Genomic DNA, 26,623 nt, shown 5'->3' with positions numbered 1-26,623 from the left:
CGTCCTGCACTTCCAAAGGGAGTTAAAGCACTGAAGCTTGAGATGCATACTCCACGTAAAGTTCTGGTCTTCATCAATATGCTAGCAAGTCGCTTTTAGCACATTACTGAGTCGCCGTTGCAATCAACAGGTTTTGGCAGGCAGCTCATGGGATTTTAAAGCTGTAGCTATCCATTACTAAGAAAAATAGTTGCCTACATTGTTGCTAAGAAAGCAAAATGAAAAGATGAGTACCACAGTGAACCCTGTAACACCCTGTCCTATAGCTCCACAGGTATCCAGAAAGGCACAGGTATCTGAGAAGCTGTTTCCAGGACTGCTGAAGAGACTGAAGATACTCACATTCGATGCTTTAGATTAATTAGGAAGCTAATAACCCAATGGTGCTTTGGCTTATATTCAGTGAGGAAAATAAATAGAGGAAATAATGTCTGATGAATGGAAAAGAATAGGTATAATGGAGATAGAAATGTTACTTTCAACAAGCTTGAACACCATTCTTATACTTCTCCATGAGTGTTAGTTTGGTGCAAAAGAAGCAAAAAGTGGGGGAAAGAAAATGACAGACCTCAAATGGATCAGCACGAGGAACTGCTTCCTTCTTGGAGTACATGGAGTGCAAGGACAGAATTGTCCTTGGAGTGTTTTCAAGGCATCCGAATTCCCAGCATGTCCATACATTTCTTGAAGACCATTAAACTCCCAGCAAGCTTAAGGCTACCAATGATGTACCTTGCCCATTTCATAGCTTTTGACCAGAGTCAGATCATCTCAATATGCTTTTGATACACTGGAAGGGTCAACACATAAGCACATCCCACCGGAGGCATCTGGGATGGCTGAAAGGAAAATAGCCACCTTCTAGGTGAGGTTGTGTATTAGTGACTTTCAGTACCATGCGTGTCACTATCAGAGCAAAGACAAAGACAAAAATGAGCAAAAGAGGCCATTAAATACTACGCAAACAAACCTCCTACGGCCACACCACCAGAAAAACCATGTGCCCCATCTGTTCATCCACAACACCACCAGCTCTGCAAATATAACTGGGAAGATCAATGGCAACAAAACACCAATTTTGTTCTATTTTCTTTATGTCTATGGTGCTTCTATATGACAGTCCTCATGTAGCAGGGGCCATCTCATGTAGTTCAAATCCAGGCTATGGCACCATGAGTTGAGACTGAGCAATTCTACTGCTGCTGGGGAAAAGCAAGGGTGACAGGTGTCAGTAAAAACATCTACAGACATCTGAAAGTGCTAAAACACAGACAAGCCATCACATGAAATGGTGAAAGAGCCACTGGAGTCTGAGGCCCATTTTGTAATGGGCAAAATTTGCCTTGAACTCCTGTCTTACATGAGTCACTCAGCCTCACGCCTCACAATATTAAGGGATGCTATAATTAGTGAGAAATGTATGACATTGTCATGTCTTGGATGACACATAACGATATCTCTAGCATTGAAACATGAAATAATAAGAGTAACTGATGCTATTAAATAACAAAAGCAAGTTTATTTTATCAACATTATAAATATTTTCTTTCCCTCCATTTAACTCCAAAATGAGAAAGTAAAACCAGTACAATGGAACAATTCAGGAGCTCCTCAGTTCTACTGAAAAGGGTCCCCTTTAATAACAAATTAAAATGGAAAATGACATTTCGTCAGTCCAGCAACCCCGGTAGCTGAGCACCCCTAGGTACTTTGTCATTCAAACGGCACAGTTCTAAAAGTGTGTGTGCATATGTGTGTGTGAGTCTATATATATGCATACTGATATTTATAAATATACATATATATAGTAATATACACACATAAATAGACACAGGCACAGAACAGACACTTTTAGTAAATCAAAATGTTTTACATGTAATTTAAGTGGGTTCCCAGCCGCACACTAAAATTGGGGCCCTGCACAGCGCAGACACAATGATACTGTACTAAGCTAGACCCAAAGTGCTCAAGAAATTCAATACGTACGTGTCACCTTTAACTGCTGCAGAGTCTGCCTGCTTCTGGTGGCTGTCCCAAATTGAGAATCCCCTGGCACTTGAAAAGGGGTAAGAAATAATCCTGCAGCATCCTGGCCTCAGATTCCTTCCCTCAGTGAACCAACTTCTGATATTCCTGGCTGTGTGTGAGCCATTGCAGAAAACAATATACACCCCCTGTTACCTACAAATACAATACATCGCCAGCATCTAATGCATTGTGTGTGCAGTGCTTTGGGACACCTTGCATATGAAAGGCACTACATACAGCCAGCTCCTGTCCTATCTCCAGCGCTGGGGTTTATTTTCATCCGACAGTAACTGCCTCCTACACGGCGCGGGCAGCTTTCCAGGGGCACAACAGGCTCGCTCTGATCATAGCGTCGTACTCCAGCTGCCAGGGGAAAAAGGCAAGCCAGGCTCTCTCGTGTGCCCTACGCTCCTTTGAGCGGTCCGAACGGCACAAAGGCGCTCCGGAGATCTGCCCGTCCTGCCAAGCCGCGCCAGAGCCAGCCCCTGCGGCAGCCACCCCCCGGCACGAGGGATGTCCCACCGAGGGGAGGACCCCCGCGGACAGAGAGGGACCAGACCCAGCTCCCGTGTCATAACTCACGTGTGGCCTCTGGAAGCTACCTGTGATTAGAGCAAGCCTTCACTGCTCCACCTGCTTCATCGGACTAAAGGAGCAGGGGGCTGCAACGGGCTCCGGCCTGGCCTCAGCGCAGGACAGAACCCAACCCCTAGTGCCATTGAAGCTTCCGCCGTTTCTCACTTCAGTAAAACAAAGCAAAAAGATAAAAATGACACTAATATTGTTCTTATTTTTCATCAAATATATAGGAACATTACAGCAATGTCTTTCCTCACAGCTGGGAAATGATGCAAGGCCTACCATGAAACCACAGCATGAGGATCTTCCTCGTGGAAATTTCACATACACCAAAATTATACTCTGATTTTTTATTTTAACAGTTGCCAAATTCTGTTCTAATATATACACATACTGACCTTCGCCACAAGCCCCTGGATGATTATTAAGGGAAGGAATTTGGCTTTCATATTTTATTTTTTAAACAAGAAAGGTAAAGACAGAAAATAAGACAAAATACATTTCATGTCGCCATTGATCTATAGATTACAAATATATATAGTTTCCTTCCAGAGGAAGAAATACTAAAGAAATATTTTTCTCATATCAAATGAACTTTTGAAAACAGAAAAAAATAAAAAATCTATTTTTCAGCTCCTCCCTATCTGCCACAACAATCAACCTTGTTTTTAAAAAAAAAAAAAAAAAGAAAAAAAAAGAAAAGAATCACATTCATTTCATTTCCACAACTTCTACCAAGGAAGAAAAACTTATCTGAATAATGACCTGAGTTATTTTCATGGTTTCCAAACTGCATGTAATCCTGATGATCACCATCTACCAGAGACCTACACCTAGCAAGGCGTGTGAAAACAAGTACCGGTGGATCTTTCAAAACAAACAACAAAGCAAAATTCAAAAATCTATTGCAAGAATTATGACAAAAGTGGGCTGTAAGCGTCTTCATGGGAACTGGTCAGACAAAGTGGAAGTGGAAGCTCTGCTATTTCTGGCAGCTGAGTTGTCTCTAGTGATTGAAAACCTGAAGGTGAACATTTAGTGTATGCCTGTGTGTATGTGTGTTTGCTTTCTCTTCTTTTGTAGTTATAATCTTTGAGGTAAGACAGAGAACAGACGAGCACAGAAGACAGGGTTGGCCTTTACAGCAGCTAAGCAACTTTACGGTTCCGAGCCTATAGTGGGTAACGAGGCAAAGAGCTGCTGCTTATCCTTCTCCAGTGGGATAGCCTCTCTGAAATTTTGTTCCCTTGGGGAATCAGATAGTTTACAGGTCCAGCCTAAGAAGGTTTTCCTATTCCCAACGCGACCGGGGTGGTGCTCGTTCATTTGTTGATGGCAGCAAGCCTAGGCTGACCGCTGATGTTTAGGTCTCCTTCCCACCTCTGGCCGTAACACAAAGGGGACTGGGTTCATAAGTGTCCAGGTTTCGGCTGGGATAGAGTTAAATTTCTTCCTAGTGCTGTCCATCAGAACCCCCTCCGTCTTGCACAGATCTCTCCCCAGTGTAAAACCCATCTTTTCAAAAGTGAAAAATAGCTATCAGCTTTTAGGCAGGCCTGAAACCTGAGCAGAATCAGGTCAGTCATTATACACGCAATGGTGGCAGAAGGTGGAGAAACCTTACTGGTAACTTTCTGCTCTGCCATACAATGTGGTGTATCCCATATAACTCCTTTCCATACAAATGACTGTCTCATGAGGATACCGTAACCGTATACCCAGCAACAATGAGGAGGTTAGGTTTTGTTACTGCTGTAAATCTAACTCTGCCCCACACCCTGGGAAACAAGGCAATAGGCAGAGTCCTCTCCAAAAGTGAGAAAACTCCCCGGTGATTGAGCACCGAGGACGCAGCTTCCGAGAGGACGGCAAGGGAGGCAATGCAGCTGGTAAAAACGTCAGGTTTTTCCTAAGGGCATCCAGAGCTCCTCAAATTTTTTGCTACTGCCTGACCATTTGTGAAGACTTAACACAGAGATAACAGGTACTATTTAACTGATAAGAAGTGAGGGGAATGGGAGAATAAAAGGAATACAGGAAACTGTAGGGATAGAGGAAGGCCTGGTTGGGTGTTTTAATGTCCCAGTTAGTTTGGTTCCCCCACACCCTCTTTTCTCTTTCCTTTTTTTTTTTAAATAAATTGTACAGATGAACATGGGAGAAGTTCATGCTACTTGCTGGAAGCAATAAAGGTAAATTTCCGTGGCCCATGGATTCCACAGACCTTTGAGTGTCCCGCCTCATCCATCATGGGCTAACTTATGGAACCTAACCATTCCGTGGCAAGACTCAGTAGCCCTTAGAAACTGGTGGCATGTCCTCAGGTATTTTCCACGAGAGTGAGAGACACGTTGATTCCATCAGCTTCTTCCTCACATGATGCCTGAGTGCCTCAGGTGCAGCCTTGTGATTTCCAAGGATCCTCTTTGATGTTTTCAGACATCAGACTGCTGTCTCCAGATCCTCGTGGGAAACCATTTGGTAGTTTTGTCGACTCTCCAGGTAGGAGGCCAGATCTGGGTCACCAGCTTGCTGAGCCCTGTCACGAGGGGTCTTACCCTATAATAAAGAAACATGAAGAGAGAGTCTTGTGCTAACACATTTAGAAGAACAGATGAAAGCACGTCCCAGAGAAATTACTACAGGAAGGATAGAAGCAAATTTCGATGATTTACTTAGTTGTTGTACGAGTTGGTGTTAAGTCAAGTTTTTCTATCATGAGATTCTCTTTCAAAGTCCTTGTGTGGTTTAGGACAAATCATGCAGTTCTGCAAGGACATGCTATTTGATACATCACACAGAAGGGCTCACATGCTGGAGGGAACTGACTTTTCATTCTAGGGCTACAATCCCTATGGGAATGAATATGACACACAGTACCGTAGCTAACACTTGAATGGTGCACTTCACAGACGATACGCTTTGCTAAGGATGTGCAGAGAGAGAAGCCCAACATTTGAGATGAGTTCAACGTGTCTCATTCTATCTCAAGTACAAATCATTTTTCAGTGCATCAATTTGCTACTCCATTATCTGAGCTACCTTAAGAGTACTGTTAAATTGGACCACAAGCCTTGATCCTAAACTATGAAAAAATATTGCAAACACATTAATGTATCTCCACAAAAACACTCCTGCTGCTTGGATTTCTGGGCAGATGAAGATTAACGAGTCAGAAGCCACTTGTCTGGATTTCAGCTGTCGCAGAAATTATCTTTTGCTCATCTGAAAAAGAGATTATCTCTTTCCCCCTTATAGGCTACCCATACAGCATTACATGGTAGGAATTGTTTTTAATTGTCTTGCTGCAGCAAAGGTGCTTCTGACTCTGGCACCCAGAGATCCAGCTGCTGACCACGGGATGCTTATGTTCAGATATGCCAGAGGGGCAGTTTCTGGACCATGTTCCCAAGTGATCAGTTTGTTGTATTGACAGAATATTCTTAGGGTTTAATTTTGCCCAGGCTTCTTTCTCAGCCAAGCATACGCCGAGAGAGGGTTGTGGTTAGTGTCACATCAGTGAGCATAGGGGCAAGCAAGGGCAAAAGAAAATGGTTGGCCATCCTCATAAAGCAAGTCAGCCACAATAATCAAGCCTCACAGACGCTATGCAATCACAAACCAAGGCTCCCCCAGGTGGTCCTTGCCCACAGGCCTCTCTTTTGACCACACAGGAGGAGGAGGATGCTGTGCCATGGAGATGCCTCATTCACACCCAACGCACCGAATAGTTTGAGGCCAGGCTCTCACTATGGTGAAGATGACCCACGTTGGGGACTGAACCGAAGCCTCTTGTACTTGTTTAAATCAATACAGTTTTCTAAATAAAAATAGCTTGTTTAAAAAGAGCTGCTCTTGGCACACACAAGGAGACCTCAATCATGCACACAGCAGGGACGGATGCTGATCGGTCTCGCTTGGCTGCAGTATTTTATAACTGGTTGACGGGGCTGGGTTACCTTGGAGTCCGTCTTTCTCAGAGAGGCTCCCGCATCCACCAGGAGCTGGCAGATGGCACGGTGGCGCTGGCAGGCTGCCTTATGTAGTGCTGTCTCACCCCTAGACCAAAGTACAGAAACCAGCAGTGAGACACATCACACCAATGTACATTGACGAAGTATGAGGTGTGGAGGACAGACAGAGAAGGATGCTGTATTTCTGTGAGGTTCCCTCTTGCTGGCAGAGGCAGACTTGTGCACTCTCTCCCTTAGCATCTACATCCTTTGACTCAGTAGGAAAGCCTGCAATGCACAAATAGCAGACGAAGAACTTCTGAGGTGTGGGAAAGAAACATGCACAGGTTTTACGCATTCAAAAGACTGAATGTCACATTTCCATCCAACCATCAGTTCTGCTAACTGCTGCAAAGGCAAACTAGCTACCACCTTATTTTACAGCAGGCAAAACAGCAACAGTGTTTGTTTCTTCCTGCAATTTCTTTCCTCAACCGCATTCTTGGACACATCCTAGAAAAATCCTGCCCATCAAAGCCATGACTGGTGCATTTGCTGCCCTGGTTCTGATAGCCTGCTCTCTTGGATGTATGAGAGCAAGAGCTGTGTTTTTGTTTTCCATCGCTGGACTGGTGAGCTACTGGAGAAGCTTGAACACATGCTTTTCAAAAGAGAAGGCTGCGTAGTGGGAGCAGATTGATTGCAAAGCTCCTCACTCAGACTGGGGCTATATGTAACAGGATTGTGAGGCTCACTATAGAACCAAGGTTAAAGAAATCTAGATAGATTTGCCTAGGAAGAGGAGGAAAGTATGCTTTGAGTGGGTTGAAAAGGTGTCCTTAATACTAGTGTCCAACAAGTAGGGCCACTACATCACCTCCAAAATAACAAATGACAAGAAACACGTGTAGTAGGACAAACCTTGCGCCCATCTACCCAGAAAGTGAGAGTGCATAAAGGAATTTCAGCCTCAGAACATGACAGGGCAAGTTGAAATATTAATAGGCAACCTTGCAATGAATCTGCCTCTGCTGCATGAGAACTAGATTCAGAATGGGATACTATCTGATTTCCCCCTGAGGATCAACAGACAAATTTATGCTGTCAGTTACGGCTTGAACCTCCCATTTTCAAGAGTTAGTGGTAGAGGGACCTTTGTAAAGGGAAGCCCTCATAGCCATGTTCACTTGCACTTTATTTCAGTGGCTGTGCTCTGCTGCTGCATGAAGAGAAACAGGCAGCCCACCCATACTCCATCACCCGTGGACTGCACACATGCACCTTGTGCAGAACCTTTCTGGCGTTCTCAGTTAGCAGAGGAGGGCACTGGGGGATGAGGAATGTAGGTTTAACCCCTGTAAGAAAGGTTACTTTTGCTTCCCATATATTCCATATACTTCCCAGGATTATTCATGCTTCCCTTATATACTATTTGTGACACCTTTATTATACAACAAGATGTAGAGCAGTTGGGAATTGGAAAGTAAAGTTTTTTTTTTCAAAATATCAGAGGTGATCAAGGTTCTAACTACTCGAGATAAATCTTCAACTGCGCAGGTTGCGGCCACTTGGGACAGCTAAGGCAGAGCACTTTGGATGAATTAAGAAGGAACTGAAGAAAAGGTGTAAAGCAAAAAAAGTAATTTCCTGATTTCTGGAATTTACCCTTCAGGTTGCTTCCTCAGTAACTGGATTCTGGAAACATCAAACCACAACGCAGGACTTGTATTCCTCCAGAAAGATTAAGAAGGCATAGGAAGCAATAGAGAGGAAGTCCTTTTTGGAGCTCAAGAAACATTTGGTTTAGGCCAGAAAACCACAGATGAGGTAGTGGTTTGGGTTTGGGGGGACTTTTGTTTGCTTGTTTGTTTTTTTAAGAGATGTGCCATTTTACAAGCTTTTCTATTTGAAAGTTTGCACTTGAAAAACAAGAGAAGTCTGCTAGGTTAATGCACATAATGTGAAGGGCAGCGTAGGGTGTACTTACGTTTCACTGTCTGTCATGTCCAGTAATTCAGATGGACCTGCAAAAGACAGTCAGGTATGTCATATAGCATTTGTCTGCATGACTAGAAGAGTACAACTACCAGAAGAAGATTCCCAGTGCGAATATGTAAAAGAAGCCAACTGAAAGCTCAATTTGCACAAATATGCTAACCTTCAAGGTAATATTTGCTTGTACAAGCCCTTGCACTAGCAAAATTCTGAATGCAGAGTCACTGTTGGAGTGTCAGCACCAGGGAGTAGCAGCCTCTAAGTTATACTGGGAATGAATATTCATGGAGTTTATTTTCTCACTCTTCACCTTGCTCAATTAAGTGGTCCACATAAGTACAGTGCATTGAGAATGCTGATACACTGGAAACCCTGATATATTGCAAGTTAAAATCTATTGTTAGTACTAGAGGGAAAATGTCATTAGGAAGTTGAAATTAGCCAAATTCCGTCCTGAATGACATCCCTGTGCTACTCCATTTAATAGCGTTATACAGAATGTAGATCAGGGTGGAATATTCCCAGCGGTCTTTATATTGATATGCAAATCCTGTACTCTACTGGCTAGCAATGATCAGGAAAGTAAAATTAAGAAAAACGGAAAAGATTTGTGTTAAGTGGGACAAAATAATGCATTTATGCTAATGTTCTTTTGTCCTTGATATTCACTACAGGCAGATGTTTATAGCAGCAAATTCCATCAGTGAATTACAGTGATAGGGAAAGGCTAGGATCCAGATAGCATTTGAAATGAGAAAAACTTTTCCCTTTGCAGTCTGGCTTATTATTCTTCTCTCCACTGCTCTGGAGTGTCGTGCCAGATGGTATGGGGCAGTTAGCAAGGGGAACAGTGAAACTTTACAGGAATTTTCCTTCCTGTGCATGAATATTTCTCTTCAGCACACTTTGACTTTGAAATTCAAGAGTCCTCAAGCGCTTACAGCAAATCTCACCTGAAACTGAGGAATTTCACACTACTTGCTTACAAAGGCCTACACACCACCTCTCTACACTCCTTTCACTCTGAGTATGTGTCAAAATGGATCAGAGCAGCCTGTCTTTCCCTCACTCCTTTCACAACATACACAAGCAGGATCATCCGGGCAGCCGGCTGCCTCGGCTCCGGGAGCTGCAGGTAGCTCCTTCATTTCATCTTCTGTCATCATGAGAAAGGGGTGGTCAAAAAAGTATCATGCTTAGACCCCAGTGCGCAGGGCATTGCATACCTATCATGGCAGTTCTCCAAACTCATTAGCCACTGTCAATTTTTAAAGCACAGCAGCCTGACTCTACCACCACACATCCTCATCTCCTCACTTGGCCGTTATGTGTTCAATCCTCCCCATCAAAAAGAAGAATCACTCACGACCTCTGAGCTCCCATAAGCATGAAGAAGGATACAGGGGGCTAAGCAAGGCCCCTCGTTGAGAGGAAAGAAAAATAATGCCTGAGAAACTAAAAAGAGAAAAAAACCCAACAGATGAACAAAAAGACTCCCTTACATCTTCCAGGAGAAAAGAAAATCACGTTCTCTCAAAAATAGAGGCAATTCTCCGTGGCTTGCTGCAACGCCACGTCCCAGTGAAAGATAATCAGGAATAGCCTTCAGTGTGTTAGAAAAGACACTGCCAAGTAAACTATTATTTCTGTTCATGGATGGGACAAGGAAGGTTGTGATGCAAAGGTGGAACAGGGTGACTGGGCTGGCTGCATTGGGCAGAGAGGTACTTGCCCTGCTAAGTGGAGGAGAACGGAAAAAGGTGTTAAAACATTAGGAGGAAGAATGGAGAAAAGTTAGAAGAATATGACCTGAGAGGGAGGAGAAGCTGGGGCAGAGTGGGTTTGGAGAGATGGGAAGCCAAGGGTGGGAAAACTGGTCTGGAGCAGGAAGAAACAGCAAGGCTAGGACAGAGGAGCTGAGTGCTGAGGACTGAGCAGGCACGCCTGCGCGTACAGACCTGAGGAGGTGCCAGGTACACCCTGCCTGCATGCAAAGGGTGCTTTCCTGGATACTGTCCCAAATAAAGCATTTCATGGGAGGGCCCTGACTCCACCCCAGTCATTCATAAGGGCCAGATATTGGGGTTAATCGATTAGCAGCACAACGTGGTACCAGGATTCATTCGTTTCATTCTTGGCCTATCTCTGAAGCTGGAATGTCCCAACTCACACACAGCCTGAGCTGTGCCCTTTACTTCTTTATTTTATTTTCACTTGTGCTTCTCTTAAACCATCTCACGCCCTCCTCCTAATTCCCTTTCCCTTCTTTTTTGGACCTCATTTTTACATCAGTCTCCCTGGCGCTGCCAACCGACCATTCCAAATCCCCCTCTGCCCCGGGACAAAAGCTGCACAGATGTGGGAAGGGCTGGCACTGGGAAAGCTAACGGCACTGTCATCCTGACCCAGCGGGGAGGCGGCTGTTTTACTCCGGGACAAGAGGCAGAGAAAGAAAAGGGGACCAAGGCGCGGAGAGAGAGAGGACAAAATAACCCCATAGAAATCCGGAAGGGAAATGCATGAGTGAGATTTCTATCAAGGAAAACAGCAGGGGGGGGAATAAAAACAAAAGACAGAAATGTGTGGAGAGGTGGAGGGAGGAAAAAAAAGAGAGAGAAAGAGAGCGAGCGACTCGGGGGCTAAAGAATGGCTGGATGGGGGGGGTGGGGAGAAGTTCGCATGAAAGGAGCTGAAAAGCATGACGCACCGAGGGGAAGCCCAGCTGAGATTACTTTCTTTCCTTAACATCTCCGATAGACTGTCTGTGTAGAATTATTAACTTTTTTCCTTCTCTCCTTTTACCCCCTTTCACTCCACCAAAGCCCCTCTCCAGTTTCTCAGGAGGCAAAGCAGCCTGAGCTGGGGATGGGAGGAGGGAAGAGAAGGAGATACTCAAAAGCAGCTGCCCTTTAGCTGAGCTCACTACAACATAAAAGAGAGACTAAATGACCATATTTCAGAGGCATTTCCAAAATATACAGCACCATGCAGTCCAAAAGGCCTCCAGGCCCGCAGCATACCCTGCCCTCTCCGATGGATGTAGTTACAACTACCCACAGGAGACACACGGCTATTAACCCCTGCCAGTCCTTTGTCCTGTCAGTCCTTCACAGAACTGGGGAAGAAGGGTGTTTCTTTAAGCAGCAATGTTGGATATTAGCAGCATTTCTGGGTGTTTACCTGTCTAAACCCTCTTTGTCTAATAACTTGACTGAGGTTGTTATCTGGGGGACAAAACTGGATTTGGTTCCTTACCTTCAGAGAGGAAATATTTTTAAAATAATAGTAATCTGCAAAGTCAGAACTATTTCAAGCCTTGCCCCACAACTCCACATGCCTCATTTTTACCCGATACGAAGATTAACAGTGTCTGGTTTTCACTGCTAGTGTCTTTTACCTCAGAATTTCCACTGTAACACAGAGGGTAGTCAGGTTATGGGAGCATGTCTTCCATCGTAACTGTCTCTCAGCCATGTTGACCTAAAATTTGGTAAACTTGCAACTTAAAATAGACTATTTTATACCTTGTGCCTTCTAGGAAAACTAAGCTGTTTTCTGCTTAGGCCCCTCACAAATGTGCACTACCCTAAAACATTCTGCAAATCTGGACATACTAGCATATGTCAGGCAAACTCACTCTCCTTCAGTGTTGCTTTCTTATGGCTATTCAAACTTTGTCTCTGACATACCTCTCTGTCATGGCAAAATTTGCTTCTTTGGAACTCCTAAACCTGGTCAGGATGCAAATCCAAACTCACTGATGGCTCTTCACTGTTGACTTTGCAGTGCTAAGAGTAACAAAAGCATCATCTTTTTTACCAGAGGATGCTACATAATGGAGCAAGGTCACTGAGGTTTGAGGTCACAGAAATGTTCAGGATGAGATGCTCTACTGACTGATTGTTCCATCAGAAGTTCCCACCACAAACTCCTAAGGCAACCGTAAACATCTTTCCTCTCTTCTGTTTAAAATTAAAATACCCTAGATGAACTACAGAGTTCTTGTTTGTCTTTTGAGCCTCTAGAGAAGAGGAGAAGACAAGGAGAAGGCAAATCTTGGAATGTCTTGTATACTGGTTATAAATTATAAATAGTTCAGAACTGCCAGATAACGACTCCAAGCCAAGTCGTTGATTCCAAATACAGATGATGATTTAGGAGGTCCTTTTTCTAACAGAGCTTCTTAAGTCTTCCCTAATTCTGTTTGTGTTAAGCAAGTAAACAGTTAACTGTTCTCTAATGTGTATGCATTAGGGGGTGAGGCAGTTGCTGACTGCAGCGATAAACAGATGTGCTTCTGATACCTACTGAGTTTGGCCCTCAGTTTCAAGCTAACTGTTCCTTAGCCCAGCTACAGACAGATCTTAAAAGGTGACCCTCCTACTACAAGCAAAAGACCCCTGATTTAGGAAGGCGGTCTTGAACAACATATAGGTCTGTGTATCTGCCCTTCCTGCACAGGGGATAGAGAGAAACTGTTTTGCAGGAACAGCAGCCAGCACAACTGTTCCTGCGGCAGTATGCAGCTGTCGTCCGGACACCTACGACACTGGTGCTTCAGCTGCTATTCCAGGCTTGTGCTAGTCCACTGCTAAGTATCTGGCAATACTGCATAGCAGTCTCCTTGTGTGAGTCATCTCTGCTTTTTCTAATTTAAGAAGGGTTATTTTCCTCCCCTTAACATCTGAAATCATTCTGATCAAGATCACAGAATAACCTCCCGCATTAATGTCCCCTGCATGTTTGCAGAAAGCATAAAGCCGTCTTAGGACTGTCAAAGGACAGTCAGAGATCACTACACCATTTTCTCTCCTTCATAATCCCAAAGTATGGGCAGGGGGGATTCCCCACTCCTGTATCGCATTTGATTCATCCCACTAGTTTCACACTAGGCAGTTAAAATTCCTGGTATGGTGGGTTTTGTCTTGTTTTGTTGTTGTTGTTGTCGTCGTTTTTTAAAGATATTCAGACGATTTTCCCTGTGTGATTAATAACAGGTTTTCTGTCCTGTGTGCTGGAGGGTATTTTGCAGTAGAACTCTTATTAATATTAACACTCTCCAGCCATGTCTCTTCCATGGGAAGCAGACAAACTGCAAATGAAGTATGGCTGGGCAGAGGTAATTGCTAGAACAGGAGTAAGACCCATTTTTATCAAGGGTGGATATCAGCAGAAATGAGAAGCTAGATACAGGGAAAGCCTCAGATATTAGTAGCGTTGGATTGGGTCTTATACACTAATTAATGTTGAGAAGATGCCAGATGCCAGAGAACGCAACATAAAAACAAGGACATTATGATGATGATGATTCAGCAAGAGAGCTTCTTTGTGACTGAGAAGCGCCCAGGGTAGAAATGAGTTTCATTAATTGCTTGGTGGGAGAAGAGAGGAGGCCCCTGATAGAGCATTGTCCCATGCATTCTCTGATCCCCAAAGAATGTTAAACAAACAATGCATTTGGAGAAGCCCAGAGGACATATGTCTGGAAAGCTGCAAAAGCTTCCTGCCATCCTTGGGGATAAAGGGAGAGAGGAACTGAGCTGACATTTGCTCAACCTTCTGGTTTGTCTTTGTCTAACAGTCCGTAATCCCTCACATTTCTCTATTCACTTCAAAAATTCCCGTGGATTCCCCGCTCACATCCTTACCAGCTTAAATGATCTCTTTTTAAACCTTCACCAAAGGAATGGTAACTGGGTCAGACTGTGAGTAAGTTAAGGTATATGTGCTTAAGAAAAATCCTGGAGAGGCAGCCATGACAGTGAATTGGCACAGGTCATGTGCACTGTGAGAAGAGACCACAGGCAGTAAGAAAATGAAGTGAAATTATGCCTGTCTACAGAATTCAGAGGCACGTATATGCAATGTGACTAATGAGATAATCCAGAGAAGTTAAATAGGAGGTAGAGTTAGCACTGGTAAGACTTGTTACAACTGGGGAGAAAACTAGCCAATATTTGGATATAAGGCCAGCTACACTTAGCTACCCATGTGTAGGTATCTATACATAAAAGAGGAAAGTAGTAGCTCAGACCCCCTCAGTCAGGTATCTGGGGCACAGTTCAGTTGCCCACACACAGATATTTTGTGCCATTCGATATGCCTACGGGCAGGTCTTGGGATGCATTTGGGATGACAGGGATGCTTGCTTGGGTTCCAGCTGCCAGTCCAGTATGGTCTCCTACAGGCTTTGTACGTTATCTTGTAGACCCATGCAGATGCCCTGGATATCCAAGGGCAAATGACATTAGATAGTTATGTTTAGCTAAATGAATGAAGCGCACAGGTAACTGTCAGCTGAATCGCTTGCTGGGCTGCAATGACTACTTTGACTAAGGTCTCCCTTGAGCTAGTTATGCTAGAAGTCTGCTGCTACTGAAGATGCCCTCCTCACTTCCATCTGCCACTGAAAGAGGACAGGTCTCCTCTAGTACCTCTGTCATACAGGAGCAAATGAATTGAGTCATGGATCTCTCTTGACAGTACATGGAACTTAGACCCATAGATTACACGACGCCTATATGTAAACAGCTAAACTTAGGAGTCAAGCTCGAGCTAAATCCCTCTCCAATTAACATAAATGTTAACAGATGGATTATTGCCTCTTGAGTTGTGCTTTTTTCTTCTCTCTGTACAATTTCTGCAGTAACTTTCAAGCATTAGCTAACACTTGCTCCAATTGCCAGAGGCAGTCTCTGTGTTTAGTGCTAGCACTGCTGCTGAAATAATATAGCTCATTTTGACATCCAGAAGTCAAAATAGCCATTGATATTTTGAAAAGGGATCAGAGAAGAGTTACAAGAATGTTTAAAGGACTAGAAAACATTTCCTACAGTGCAGAAGGCTGAGCACTGGGACTTTAGCTCTGCGTGCAGAGCAGTGACAATATTACTGTACCACTCTCCAGCAACCAGTGGACAAGATCACGGTGATTCAACAGGCAGAAACTCCTAAATGTGACTGCCTCAAACGCATGTACACACACAAATTGCTGCATAGCCTGTGTAAGCATGGCTGCAATCCTGTTACTGACAAAGATAAAAAGAGTCGAAAGGAAAAAAGGGAAGTGGCATGATCACAGCCTATAAATATAAAATGGAAATCATAAATTTTTGTTATCGTGTGGTCTTGAATCTAACAGAGACATAATATTGGAAGGTTGCAAGGGAAGCTAGGCAAATCCAGTCTAGAAATAAATGCAGAGATTCCTAACCAGTGTGTTATTAAACACTGAAATAATACCAATGGCTGGAGGGGCTCTCCATCGCTGTCAATGTTTTAACGGAGATTAGATGCTTTCTACAACATATGCTCTAATTGAAAACTAAATTAGTTCAGAGGATTCCTATGCCTATGTTCTAACTAGAGCATCACACTGCTTCTTCACAACTGATGCAACTGTGAAAACACCCATCCTCCTCAAAAGCCGTCTTTATTTTTGTTTCCACACTTTCCCTTTATCTGGAGCTATCGCTGTCATTGCTACCACATTCGTAGCCTCCTGCTCACAGATGCTGCAGGTGGACATTTTGTTGAGGGTGACCACAGATGAGCGAGGGCATTTCTAGCCGCACGGTGGGCTTTTACCTGACTGACACTTGGCTGAAGTACAGCGCTCTGTGGCTTTGCTCACTGTGACTCACCATGCTCCAGGATGTATTTCACAATCTCGCCATGCCCAGTCTTGGCAGCATGGTGCAACAAGGAGCAGTGATCAGGTCCTTGGATTAACAAGTTGGCTCCCTTTTTACAGCATTCTATGAACTGGAAAAAAAAAAAAAAAAGCCATACGAAGGATAAGATGGGGGGAGCAGAAAAACAAATACGCAGGGAAATTATTTACTAATTTTCATAGGAGGTCAGTACAAAAATGGAATAAAATGAAATAAAATATTACTTTAAAGCCAGCTTTTAAACCCAATGAAAAAAAATCTGAAACTAGAAGTATTGACAATTATATGGGTTAAGAAGAGCAGTTTGTATTTCCTAAACAATGAGACATTGCTACTCTACTGGCGATGAATTATTGCTTGCTAGCAATGCTTGCAAACCACTTCTGGTGAAGCTGTTGGGATATTTTAAAATGTATGTATTTGATAGAAAATTCTGGCGTCTCTACTGAAAATTCCGATTTTTCCTCAGCACAGGAGACAAACACTTTCTGAATAAACCAGAAAACTCCAACTCAAAAATCTGCAGGGAGGTGGGGTTCAGCGGCCCCAGGTCTCCCTTCTCACTCTCTGTCCCTACCCGGGGTGGCGGAGAGGGAAGCACTACGCGGGGAAAGAACGGGTAGGAAACAGCAACCGGCCACGTCTCAGAAATGCTGCAAGCTCGGGGGGGGGGCGGGTTGCAGTGCAGAACACTGCGGAAAAGAGGGAGAGGATTGCGACTGTGGGGCATCATTTATGATGCAGTACATCTGAAGAAGGGCAAGAAGTTTCCCTGTCAGAGTAAACTCAGGCAAAAAGTTTTCAAGAAGCGGAAAGGGGACAATATTTTTATGACTGCTGGTTGAAAGACTGCTCCCTAGATGCTGCAGCCACAAGCGCAGGGGCAGAGGTATAGAAGGGGCACCTGCAGGCAAAGAGTTGGCCTAACAGTACTGTCATTTTTACAAATGGCTCCAAGCTGGCTTCTCGCAGATAAAATTGCAATCATTAATCACAGTCCTCATCCAAATTCGAGGGCTTGTTTTCAAATCCTGACTTGGCTACTGAAAAACACAGCCTGAATAACTGTCAGACATGGAACTTCAGACTTTGGGCACAAAACATTTTTGCATGGGTACCTTTTCTCCCAATGACTAACAATACCAAGACACTACATGTTTTGAGACATCCATCAGACAATAAAACAACAAGTTGAGGTTTGTTCTACCTGGTCTGGTGGTTGCCTAGGTAGAAGTTAAGAAGTCTCTAGCAACTCTAGGGGCTTGGCCACCAACCTCACTGCCATAAAATATCCTTTACTGTGTAAGGCTGTCAGAACTACCCTGCTGTTCAGTGTTGCATTTGCCAGTATAGTAATTTCCCTGTTAGTAACTGCCACACTGCTCTGTGCAGTGCGCTATGAATCCTGGGCTGAAAGGTGCTGTCTAACACCAGATCCTATTCACTCAAATTTCACATCTCACCTGACTGATGTGTTCCCCTAATATTCAGGGTTTCCTGGAAAGCTGTAAAATGGCACTTGCCAGCAGTCCCTACAGCAGTCTATTTATGTTTTGAGCAGAGGTGTGATAAAATTTACAGTATATCAGACCTGCAAAAAGCTGTGAAAAAGTGGACACTCGGTGCTCTGTACTTACCTTCAGCAGATCACCAGCTATGACTGCCTGTAAAAGTGCTGCAAAAGACAAACAGAAAACTAATGTTAGGCAGAAAGCATTATGCATATAGCCTCACAGCTGAGAACATAGCTCACAGTATGTGCAAGACCAATGCCTCAATCCACTTGCATTCTCATATACTATCAAAACCAAAGCGAATCCTGCACTGACAGGCAGATGGAAGACTTCCCATGTCGCACGAAAGCTGTAGGGACATCAAGCCAGTGTTTCCAATGCTGCTCTGGAACTGCATGCTTCTATCTGACTTTTTGCCTTGAGACACTTCAGGGACCTTTCAACAGTGTCCACAGGGTGGGCCCAAGTCTCTGGCACCTGAGCTGTCACGGAAGACATCAATGTCAAACAGAGAACCTGAAAGCATCCTCAGACCTCTCAGACTTTGTTCATACTGATGGTGGAGTGGTCAGTCACTCTCAAATACATTGAGAGTCTCAAGTTGCAGATGATTAGGTGGCAAAATAGAAATTTCTTAATAATTATTTGTATTACAAAAACATTTTGACATGCCAGTGGGCAGCAAGTCCCCCGGGTTTGGCAGGCAGGGTCAAACACAGAGCAGGAGCCAGTCCCCACCTTTTTAGCCTTTGCAATTTAAACAGGCACAGAAGGAAAGAGAGACAAAGAGAGGCAAAGTGAACAAAGGCTCACGGCAAGGCAGGACAGAGCTGTGCACAGAGCCGGGAGCTGCTCACACCCACTACTGTCTGCCCCGCGCCCATTAAAAAGAAAGAAGGCAAAAGCCTGGGACTCTGTATTGCCCTATGTATAGGCTGCATTCAGCTAAAAACACCATGGTGGCAACTAACCACAAACATGAGAAGTTGTTACAAATCTACTGCTGTGCAACTATTTTCTCTTTTTTTCCTCCTTCTACCTATCATGATATATATAGTAAAAAACAATTATGAATAATTTTTCTGAGAAAGCACTTACTTGGTTTGCATCTTAGAAAGCTTTAAACATCTGCCTCAGTTCATGCTTTTTCAAGAGTGCCTAAGCCCATTTCTATCTTCTAGTCTAGGCAGCGCAATCAAGTTAAGCTTTTGCTCAAGTGCCATCCTTGATAAAGGTGCCAAAAGCTCACGTAGGGAGGAACAAGGGGGACAGAAAACCACAGTATAGCCTTGCCTCTGAAAAATAACACACAGGAAACTGCACAGTGTGAATTCCACGAGGAGCTTGTTACGGCTTCAGAAACAACAACATATCCAAGCTAAACACTGCCGAAGAGGAAGGGTGTGCAAAGACGACTCAACAAACGTCCCTTTCTTTGAAAACACCTGGGGTTGTGCGTGGCTTTCTGCTCTCGGCAATGCCTCATGCCTTGGCCATGCAGCAGCGGGAAAAGCAAAAACCCAGTCCAGCTAAGTTCTGACTTGGGAAAGCAGTAGCAGCAGTTCTTGTAACATTGGATTTAGGGCAGTTTTGCAGTGACCATGAGTTAAACTAAGTCCTGCAAATCCCCCTGGCATCTGTGGGAGCGAGGGCACACAGATTTGAGGAACAGAAAAAGACAAACACCAGCAGGTAGGAGTTAGAACTGGAAAAATACATGTACATCTTTTCTTCAGATTTCATTTTCAGTGGTTTATGTCCTTCTTTTTTTTCCAATAGTTCTAATACTGACTCAGCCCAAATTAATAGCAAAGCAGAATTTCACCCCTGTGTCATTCATTTTACTTTTTTCTTCCTTTTTCGCCAATCTGGTCTCACTGCCACATTTATTCTGTGGACTACTGCAAACTGGACTTGTATAAGTATTTTGCTCTCCTCACACACGCAAACATCAAATGAACTGGTGACACCAGCTTTTCATTGCATTCTACATCCATATTTTAAGACACGGCTTCCTTGAAGTTACTTCCTAAGAGGCAGAGATACATTTTCTTATGCAAACCATGCTTAAGATTATAGTTTTTAAGAAAAGCCAGGAGAGAGATCTAGAAAACGATGAAGTGAAAAGAAAAGTCTGGCAAGCCATGAGAAATCTTCTGTGTTGGGTATCCGTAACCAGAGGTTGGTCTGGTGATAAGGCTATTAGGATAAAGGAGCTCTAAAACACATTCAACATAATTAGACCAACCTTTTCCTCTCTTTCCTAAGCCTCCAATCCAGCAAAGCATTTAGGCAGGTGCTTAGGTTTAAGCTAACCACATTCTTTTCACCAAGTCTACCTGCACACTTAAAATTAAGTGCTTTGCTAGAGTAGAACCTATTGCATAAATGAATACATTACAGATCAACAAAACCAGCTGGCATAACAAGCAGATTAGACTACAGTAAAATAATTCAGTGCTATAAGTCAGGATGCTGGAAGATTTAGAGGCTATCGAACTAGAAATGGAGAAAGGTTCTTTAGAACACATTTACATAAACATATGAATATTGCTTAGCACACTAACCCCATAAACCCAAACGGGACTGCTGGGCATATTGAGGAGGAGGGTGAAGATGGGAAAAATCACCTGGTTGTTAAAGAGGTGGTAAAACAAGCAAGCAGATGGCATTGACAAGAGAGAGCAGACTGAGAAATTGGACAAAAATGCTGTTAACATGCAATGCCAGGCTAGCTTAAAATTAAAAACATTAAAGTGAGAATGGTTTTATTTCTTCTGAGCAACACTGCACCACTGGTGTAATATATAACATGAATTATGCAATTGTTTTATCATATCATAAAATACCTTCAGGTCTTAAAAATGCCTCAAAATTACTTGATTTAATAAATATTTAAATCAAGTCATTATTTTCTCAACTTCTCCTAAGACAAGCATTTGTCATGACTAATAAAAATGTTTTATTACCTTTTTCATTTATTTAGCAAGCAGATTTATTGCTGATGAAAGGTGACAGCTTGACAAGACTGGAGACTGAAGTGCTCTGTCCATATAATGAGGAAGCACACAGTCTGCCGTGGTGGCAGACTCCCCAGTCTGCCTTCTCAGCGAAGCTCAACCCTCTCTACCGGTACACCCTTGCGGACAGCCCCTGCTCCGTCCCTGCTCCATCACTGACCTCTCTGCTGAAACTGCCAACAAATGGGTCAGTCACTGCCCAGAGAGATCGATCTTGACAGAAACAATTACCTGCTAGGATATATACAGCCAGAAACGCAGACTATGTATGTAACAGCTGCTAGAGACTAGCAACTTTTAGTTTCCACTGGGTGAATTTTGAGACGAGGTTCTAACCACCCCCATGGGCCAACTTACCAAAAAAACCTCATTTAAAAAAAACCAAACACAAACAAAACCCCCCAAAACAAACAAAAAAAACCCCGCCCACACACTTGATTTATAAATTAAATATTGAACAACTACAAGCAGATAATGCACTAACAGAAAAAAAGCCATGTTAAAAAAGCCATGTTGAATTCTGGTAATGCTGCAAGCTAGTGCAGCTTGAGACATGGGAAAAACACCTACTAGTACACCCACACATGCCAAAAACGGTACCTTTCCTGTGGCATGTGTCACTCATTATTTCTATGTTAGTGCCCACTGTTTCTATTGGAAACAGCTATTTTTATTTCATATTCTAAAAATATATGTTAATGTCACTGAGTTACAATAAACATTTTTGTTTCCCAGCCATAAAATTAACCTACTAAATCACAATTGCTCTCTGGTTCTGCATGTGAAGTCAGCAGTATTAAAACAGCACTCCAAAATCAGTCATTAAACCCTGGGAAACAGATAATGAAGGGGTGAGGTGTTTGTACCTAGTAACTTCAGAGGCTGCAAGATGCCTAGGAGGTCCCACAGGGCTGCCTGGATGGTCAGAAGAGAAAATAACCCTCCACAGAAAGCAGCCTGGCGTCCCTGCAATAGTTCCTGTTGCGCATCTCCCTCCACAGATTACAGAAGTTCTAGGGAAAATGACCTCCAACTTGCAGTAGCTAAATTAAGAGCCAAATTCAGACAGAGAGGGGATCCTTCAGAACTGCATGATGCCAGGAGACATGTCTGATCACCTGCGAGAAGGACAACCAAACAAGGACAAAATGGGAGGTCCTCTTTTTAAGGGTTTCCAAGGTATGATACTCCTGGGACCAGGAATACTCATGGTCTCAGGAATTTTGGGAGCTCTTTGTATAACATACAGGTGCAGCATGAGAACGCCTCATAAATGGAAGGGCTAACAAAGACAGACCCACGACTGCAACGCATCAAAAGAAAACAGTAGGAGAGGGGCAGAAAACATTGACACCATCTCGCTCACTTCAAAAGCAAGGCAAATTCTCAGAAGCATCACGAGTAAGGAAAACCTTAACCAACAACCAGCCCTTCCCATGTGCCCTGTAGGAAAATTCCCTCTTGATCCCAAAGCTGCTGATCAGCTTAACACCAAGGACATAAGCAGGGCTTAGCACCAGGCTACCGTCATGCCAGAATTTTGCTGCTAGAACACTTACAGAAAGAACATGGAGAAAAAAGTTCTCATAAACCCTTGTAGGTAATACCTCAGGATCACAAGATTCTTTATTTGAAGTAGGTTGACATGGAGGATATTTAGTAAGTTAGTTAAATAACCATTAGTGAGTAAGTAAGAGGAGTTGGCTTTCACTGGAAAGAATCTCAAAGAACAGTACAGTTCTGCAGTCTGCCTCTGTCAGTGGTACAGGAATAATGTGTCTTTTTAAGTGAGTAAAAGTTATTCATAAACCATAAACATCTTCCAGATTTTACCAGTCAGATTGCACACCTGATCTGACCCTTTCCACGCCATATTTGCACCCACTACTGCTAGACAAACTAAGCCAGAGAGAATGCTGATAAAAATGTGTGGCTATTTTGAAGCTTTCACCATCTCCAGGCAATTCTTTAGCGGGGGTCTAAGAACCGTCACTGGAGGGAGCAGAATTATTTAAAACTATGTTTTAAAGTATAAGTACCACACAAAGGACTTGTCACATCCATGATTAAAATGCCTGAGGCTGTCCCTTGTACAGGAGGGCAGCAGAGATGATGCCTGTGTGCGCTGCGACCAGGTGGATGATCTGCTCAGCCTGGTGGCAGAGCTGAAAGAGGAAGTGGAGAGGCTAAGGAGCATCAGGGAGTGTGAGAGGGAGATAGATTGGTGGAGCCGCACCCTGCCGTCCCTGAGGCAAGGGCAGCACACGGAGGCTCTGCAAGAAGCGGAAGAACCCCTGCCCTCTTGCCACCAGGCAGAAGGAGGAGACCCAGGCGATGGAGGGGAATGGACACAGGTCCCTGCTCAGGGTGCCAGGCGAACCCCCGGCCGGCCACCCTCACCTCAACCTTCCCAGCTTCCCCTACACAACAGATACGGGGCTCTGGAACTTGAGGGCCAGACGAACGAGGACGAAGATGAAGGCCCACCCAGGGGGTTGCCCGAGGCGAGGCAGCCAGCCCCACAAATTACGACTGCCTCTGCTAAGAAAAAAAGGAGGGTAATTGTCATTGGTGATTCCCTTCTGAGGGGGACCGAGGGCCCAATTTGTCGGCCAGACCCATCCCACAGGGAAGTCTGCTGCCTCCCTGGGGCCCGGGTGAAGGACATTGCTAGGAAGCTCCCTGGTCTCGTGCAGGCCTCCGATTACTGCCTGCTGTTGGTTATACAGGCTGGCAGTGAGGAGGTTGCAGAGAGAAGTCCCGAAGGGATCAAAAGGGACTTCAGGGCGCTGGGGCGACTGGTGGGAGGATCGGGAGCACAGGTGGTGTTTTCCTCGATCCCTTTAATGGCAGGGCGGAACACCGAAAGGAACAGGAAAACTCATCGGATCAACACGTGGCTCAGGGGCTGGTGCCATCGGCAGAATTTTGGCTTCTTTGACCAGGGGGAGGTTTACACGGCACCGGGCCTGCTGGCGACGGACGGAGTTCAGCTGTCTCACAGGGGGAAAAGGATTCTCGCGTGTGAGTTGGCCGGGCTCATCGAGAGGGCTTTAAACTAGATTCGAAGGGGGAAGGGGATAAAACCAGGCTCTCTAGAGAAGAGCCTAGGGACCGCACGCCATTGTCGGGGGAGAAACCGGCAGCCCAGCTCAAGTGCATCTATACCAATGCACGCAGCGTGGGTGGCAAACAGGAGGAGCTGGAAGCCATTGTGCAGCAGGGTAGCTATGACTTAGTCGCCATCACGGAAACATGGTGGGATGAGTCGCACGATTGGAGTGCTGCAATGGATGGCTATAAGCTCTTCAGAAGGGACAGGCGAGGAAGGAGAGGCGGTGGAGTAGCCCTGTATGTTAGGGAGTGCTTTGACTGTCTAGAGCTCGATGGTAGTGATGACGAGGTCGAGTGCTTGTGGGTAAGGATGAGGGGGAAGGCCAACAAGGCAGATATCCTGCTGGGAGTCTGTTATAGACCACCTAGCCAGGATGAGGAGGCAGACGAAATATTCTACCAGAGGCTGGCAGAAGTCTCCCAGTCGCTAGCCCTTGATCTCGAGGGGGACTTCAACTTTCCGGACGTCTGCTGGAAATACCACACGGCAGAGAGGAAACAGTCGAGGAGGTTCCTGGAGTGTGTGGAGGATAACTTCCTGACGCAGCTGGTAAGCGAGCCCACCAGGGGAGATGCCTCGCTTGACCTGCTGTTCACAAACAGAGAAGGACTGGTGGGAGATGTGGTGGTCGGAGGCCAGCTTGGGCTTAGCGACCATGAAATGGTAGAATACTCAGTGAAGTAAGGAGGGGGGCCAGCAAAACCGCTACCATGGACTTCCGGCGGGCGGACTTTGGCCTGCTCAGGACACTGATCGAGAGGGTCCCTTGGGAGACAGTCCTGAAGGGCAAAGGGGTCCAGGAAGGCTGGACGTTCTTCAAGAAGGAAGTCTTAAAGGCGCAGGAGCGGGCTGTCCCCATGTGCCGCAAGAAGAACGGGCGGGGAAGGCGACCGGCCTGGCTGAACGGGGAGCTCTGGCTGGGACTCAGGAAAAAAAGAAGAGTTTATCACTTGTGGAAGAAGGGGCAGGCAACTCAGGAAGAGTACAGGGATCGCGTTAGGTCGTGCAGAGAGGAAATTAGAAAGGCAAAAGCCCGGCTAGAACTCAACCTGGTCACTGTCGTGAGAGACAACAAAAAATGCTTTTATAAGTATGTTAATGACAAAAGGAGAGCCAAGGAGAATCTCCATCCTCTATTGGATGCGGGGGGGAAGGTTGCCACCAAGGATGAGGAAAAGGCTGAGGTACTCAACGCCTTCTTTGCCTCAGTCTTTAGTAGTCAGAGTGGTTATCCTCAGGGTACTCAGCCCCCTGATCTGGAAGACAAGGACGACGAGCAGGATAAACCCCCCATAATTCAAGAGGATGAAGTTAATGACCTGCTACGCCACCTGGATGCTCCCAAGTCTATGGGGCCGGATGGGATCCACCCGAGGGTACTGAGGGAGCTGGCGGAGGAGCTTGCCGAGCCGCTCTCCATCATTTACCAGCAGTCCTGGTTAACTGGGGAGGTCCCGGACGACTGGAGGCTCGCCAATGTGACGCCGATCTATAAGAAGGGCCGGAAGGAGGATCCGGGGAACTACAGGCCGGTCAGCCTGACCTCAGTGCCGGGGAAGATCATGGAGCGGTTGGTTTTGAGAGTGCTCACGAGCCATGTCCGGGACAACCAGGGGATCAGGCCCAGCCAGCACGGGTTCATGGAAGGCAGGTCCTGCTTGACCAACCTGATCTCCTTCTATGAGCAGGTGACCCGCCTAGTGGATGAGGGAAAGGCAGTGGATGTGGTCTACTTGGACTTCAGTAAAGCCTTTGACACTGTCTCCCACGGCATTCTCCTAGAGAAGCTGGCGGCTCACGGCCTAGACAGGTGCACTCTTCGCTGGGTAAAAAACTGGCTGGACGGCCGAGCCCAGAGAGTTGTGGTCAACGGAGTTAAATCCAGTTGGCAGCCGGTCACGAGCGGTGTTCCCCAGGGCTCAGTACTGGGGCCACTCTTGTTCAATATCTTTATCAACGATCTGGACGAGGGGATCGAGTGCTCCCTCAGTAAGTTTGCAGATGACACCAAGTTGGGTGGGAGTGTTGATCTGCTGGAGGGTAGGAAGGCTCTGCAGAGGGACCTGGACAGGCTGGATCGATGGGCCGAGGCCAACTGTATGAGGTTCAACAAGGCCAAGTGCCGGGTCCTGCACTTCGGCCACAACAACCCCATGCAACGCTACAGGCTTGGGGAAGAGTGGCTGGAAAGCTGCCCAGAGGAAAAGGACCTGGGGGTGCTGGTTGACAGCCGGCTGAACATGAGCCGGCAGTGTGCTCAGGTGGCCAAGAAGGCCAACGGCATCCTGGCCTGTATCAGAAATAGTGTGGCCAGCAGGAGTAGGGAGGTGATCGTGCCCCTGTACTCGGCACTGGTGAGGCCGCACCTCGAATCCTGTGTTCAGTTTTGGGCCCCTCACTACAAGAAGGACATGGAGGTGCTGGAGCGTGTCCAGAGGAGGGCAACGAAGCTGGTGAAGGGCCTGGAGCACAAGCCTTAGGAGGAGCGGCTGAGGGAACTGGGGTTGTTTAGCCTGGAGAAGAGGAGGCTGAGGGGAGACCTCATCGTGCTCTACAACTACCTGAAAGGAGGTTGTAGCGAGGTGGGTGTTGGTCTCTTCTGCCAAGTAACTAGCGATAGGACAAGAGGAAATGGCCTCAAGTTGCACCAAGGGAGGTTTAGATTGAACATTAGGAGAAATTTCTTTACTGAAAGAGTGGTCAGGCTTTGGAACAGGCTGCCCAGGGAAGTGGTGGAGTCACCATC

The 26,623-nt window shown here is 45.3% G+C and overlaps 1 protein-coding gene across 1 annotated transcript in view; it reads right to left on the bottom strand.

Annotated features, from left to right (window-relative positions):
- Positions 1-4,740: 4,740 nt before the first annotated feature.
- The window catches only part of DGKI (diacylglycerol kinase iota), a 220,747-nt gene continuing 198,864 nt past the window's right edge, over positions 4,741-26,623 (bottom strand). The window contains exons 30-34 of the mRNA XM_075158235.1: positions 17,866-17,903; positions 16,199-16,319; positions 8,548-8,584; positions 6,567-6,666; positions 4,741-5,166 (exon numbers count right to left, since the gene is read on the bottom strand). Coding sequence (XP_075014336.1) covers positions 5,050-5,166; positions 6,567-6,666; positions 8,548-8,584; positions 16,199-16,319; positions 17,866-17,903 — 413 coding nt within the window. The 3' untranslated portion in view covers positions 4,741-5,049. The remainder of the gene's footprint in view (positions 5,167-6,566; positions 6,667-8,547; positions 8,585-16,198; positions 16,320-17,865; positions 17,904-26,623) is intronic.

The sequence above is a fragment of the Calonectris borealis genome, chromosome 1 (genome assembly GCF_964195595.1).
Source record: "Calonectris borealis chromosome 1, bCalBor7.hap1.2, whole genome shotgun sequence".
NCBI classification, from domain to species: Eukaryota; Metazoa; Chordata; class Aves; order Procellariiformes; family Procellariidae; genus Calonectris; species Calonectris borealis.
This window is presented reverse-complemented; position numbering and strand designations above follow the sequence as displayed.